This window comes from Austrofundulus limnaeus, unplaced genomic scaffold, assembly GCF_001266775.1.
Source record: "Austrofundulus limnaeus strain Quisiro unplaced genomic scaffold, Austrofundulus_limnaeus-1.0 Scaffold52, whole genome shotgun sequence".
NCBI lineage: Eukaryota > Metazoa > Chordata > Actinopteri > Cyprinodontiformes > Rivulidae > Austrofundulus > Austrofundulus limnaeus.
In genome coordinates this window covers 1183387-1186915 of record NW_013952454.1, presented here as the reverse complement: position 1 = coordinate 1186915, position 3529 = coordinate 1183387, and the positions used below count along the sequence as shown (strand labels likewise).

At 38.5% G+C, this 3529-nt stretch overlaps 1 protein-coding gene across 1 annotated transcript in view; it reads left to right on the top strand.

Moving 5' to 3' along the window:
- si:dkey-233k19.3 (dynein heavy chain 11, axonemal) overlaps positions 1 to 3529 on the top strand; it is a gene marked incomplete at its 5' end in the record, with an annotated part of 47261 nt that overhangs the window by 39939 nt on the left and 3793 nt on the right. Inside the window, 4 exon segments of the mRNA XM_014008736.1 lie at positions 379 to 506; positions 1560 to 1787; positions 1877 to 2068; positions 2992 to 3120. Of these exon segments, the coding sequence (XP_013864190.1) occupies positions 379 to 506; positions 1560 to 1787; positions 1877 to 2068; positions 2992 to 3120 (677 nt within the window).

Sequence of the window (3529 nt, the reverse complement as noted above, 5' to 3'; positions counted from 1 at the left end):
TCACAGGCACTTTAAGGTTTCATATACAACAAATTGCGGTTAAGACCCCACTGTTGGTCCAAAAACTCCAAATTTTGTGCTGTTAGAGGATTTCCTGAAATTAAATTAAATTTAAAACTAACTTCTAAGAATGTTTCTGCTATAGTTAGATATGGATAAAAACAATTGGTCTATTAGCAATATTTGAATACTTCAACCAAAAATACTTTCATGAGTTTCTGCCACAGTTTTAATTTTTTTTTTTTGTCATTTGTGTTTATTATAAAATTGGTCTTAAATTCGATTTCACTTGGCATTAAAAAGTCTTAAAATGTCTTAAATTTAACTTGCCTTCAACTGTAGGAACCCTGTTGGTTTAATGGTTATATTTGCATGCAGGTTTAAAGCTGGGATTTTCCATTGACCAGGGGACTTTGCACAATGTGTCCCTGGGACAGGGGCAGGAGGAAGTAGCTGAGAGGGTTCTCAGGGCTGCCTCTAAGCAGGGACACTGGGTCATTTTGCAGGTAGAGGCTTTTATCACTCACTGAGTAGGTTGCTCTGACTTTGGGCTGCGCTCTGAGCTTCCCAGCACCCGTAATGATATTATCTCATCCCGCGAGCAAGGGAAATAAACTCAATTTGGTTCAATAAAAGCCCTAATTGGCTAGATCAGCTCCATAAGTGTCTCCTTTAGGGAGAAGTGTGCAGATAAGTGAATCAGCAAGGGTTTGCCTACTCTTTCAGAGCACAGAGAAACCATTTTTTGAATGACTCTTCTCTATTTAAGCACAAACGTAGCTGCAGTCGTGGGCAGCACTAATCTAAAAATTAGTTCCACTAGCCCTAAATCAAATATTTAGGTCCCCTAATTGTAACGCATCAATGCACTGAAAAATTAGCAAAAACTAATTCTAAAGCACTAAAATAATCCAATCAACACATGAAACATTCTTCAACAGACAACATGAGTCACATATTGCCAGGTATGTAGATTTTACAGATTTATTTATTTAAAATAGGGACAATATACAGTATACAGTAATCATTAGAAGGAAAGATGCATTGTATCGGGTTATAGTTCTGGGTGCTAATTTCCGCCTTTAGTCCCTGGTGCAGCTGACACTATGTTATAAAGATAGATAAAATAAAAGATAAAATAAGAGCAGCTGGATGCATGTTTCTCTCTWAAGCTTTATCATTGACATTCCACAGCCGTATTTGAGTTCATTTATTGTCAATATATTGTCACGTGGTGGATAAGTGACACACATATGAACAAAATGTGTTCATGTGCTTTCACCCTCAACTGTTAACATTAATGTTGATCAGTAACATTTAAAGACCTCAGTTAGTGCTTCGGATTTTAGCCTATAAATTTAGCAAGTGCTAATCCACTAACAAATTATAAAATTAGCAAAAGCCCTAAAGCACTAATCAGGAAATTAGTTCCCCTTTTAGTGCTTTAGGGGAACTGTGCCCACCACTGCGTAGCTGTAAGTACCAGAATTAACCAATGAGAGTGATGTCTGCTTTACCTGAAATTCTACTGTAAGCTCCCTGATATGTTTTGTTTTCAGAATGTGCACCTTGTGGCTCGCTGGCTGCCCGCACTCGATGCTTTTCTGGAAACGGCGGCAGCGGAGAGTCATCCCAGCTACAGGGTTTTCATTACTGGAGAGCCAATTCTGAGCCCTGAGCAGCACGTAATTCCTCGAGGTCTGCTTGAAAATGCCATCAAAATCACAAATGAGCCACCCTCTGGCATGAATTCCAGTTTGCACGCTGCCCTCGACAACTTCAATCAGGTTTGCAGCAAATACCGTAACTTTTTCCAGAAAATGCTCTTGTGTTCATTTGCTTTCACTGATTTTTGCCTTTCCTTCCCATTTATCAGGGCACTCTGGATATGTGCTCCAGGGAACAAGAGTTCAACTCCATGCTGTTTTCTCTCTGTTTCTTTCACGCCTGTGTAACAGAGCGCCGCAAATTTGGTCCGCAAGGGTGGAACCACTACTACCCCTTCAACACAGGAGACCTCACCATCTCTGCTAACGTGCTGTACAACCACCTGGAGGCCAACATCAAAGTATTTCTTTTGATTACATCCCAAATTCACTTTTGTATTCAAACAAAACTTTTAATTTGTTTTACCACAACCTTTTAAGCTAATCAAATTTGAACTAATAATGATATTTGCAGTGACATGAGTGCCAAACGGGGATGCTGAATTACTGTGCACCATCTCCAATTAGTGTTTGAGAATCCTTTGTTGCGTCGTTACTTATGAAAAATGTTCATTATTGTCTTTTTTTTCTTCCTCAAATTCCTTACCACCATTAGCACAGCCTATAATTTAGCTTTATTTCACAAAGACAAAAAATCCATTCTTTCAGAGATGCACCTCTCACAACTCCTAATGCGTTTCTTTTAGAACTCCCATTACTCCGGTCATAACCAATTACATCTCCCAGGTATCCTGCCCTCCAAAAAAACGAATGTCCTTCATTACGTTAACCAAACAGTAACCTGTATGTGCGTATACAGAGAATTCATTAGGAGGGCAATGAAGCGTTATCCTAAATGTAATTACATGCAGCCAATGTGACAGTTCACAACGCTACATAAGTGATCACTGCAATTAGAGCTGATGAAGGAAGCAATTTGCAAAACAATACAGGTACAAATGATAGTGAACCCACAGCTTTTGTAATTTGTTATGAATCACAGGTTCTTTTCTTCCTCCTTCACGCTCACAGATCATAATCTCCTGCTGTGGGAAAGACTTTTCTGTCATACACTGGATCCGTTTGCGTTAAGCGAGATAATTTTGTTATATTTATCTACTGTTATTACTATTTGGGGGGGGGGGGTTGCATGAAGTGTACACAGTTTGTATTTAGAAGAAACGGAGAAAAAAATAGATTTAAATGTTTTAGACCATGTAAAGTTTCAGGTATTTCTTCTTTCTTGGTTTTACAATGTGATAAATGTCTCCACATCCTACTCAAGTCCATGCAGGTACCCTGGGAGGACCTGTGCTATCTTTTTGGAGAAATCATGTATGGGGGACACATTACTGACAACTGGGATAGAAGGCTGTCCAACACCTATCTGCAAGAATTTATGCATCCAAAAATGGTAAGAGAGTGGTGTGGGTGCCTTGGGGGGAAAAAAACATTTGTTCACTTTCAGTGGTTGAACTAAACTGTTGCAGTTGAAGTGAACGTCACTGGTTTTAATTAAAGCTTACATCTATAAAGAAAGTGATTCTGTGTTATTCTTTTCAGTCAAGTGTAAAGATTTGTGTGGCTTTTTKGAGATTTTTTGTGGTGTTGTTAAAGTAAATGGTGCCCTCTTGGGATGTAAAAACTAAACTGCAGTTTTGATGATTGTCCTTCCTCTCAGTGTTAAGTTATCCCACTTTCCAGTGCAGCAAGTTTACCTTCATCTAAAKCATTGTTTGGTATTCTTATAATTATTATTCACAAATAATTAGTCCTGTTCTTTTCAAAACACTTAGTCAATTAGAAATAAATGGGTTTTACAA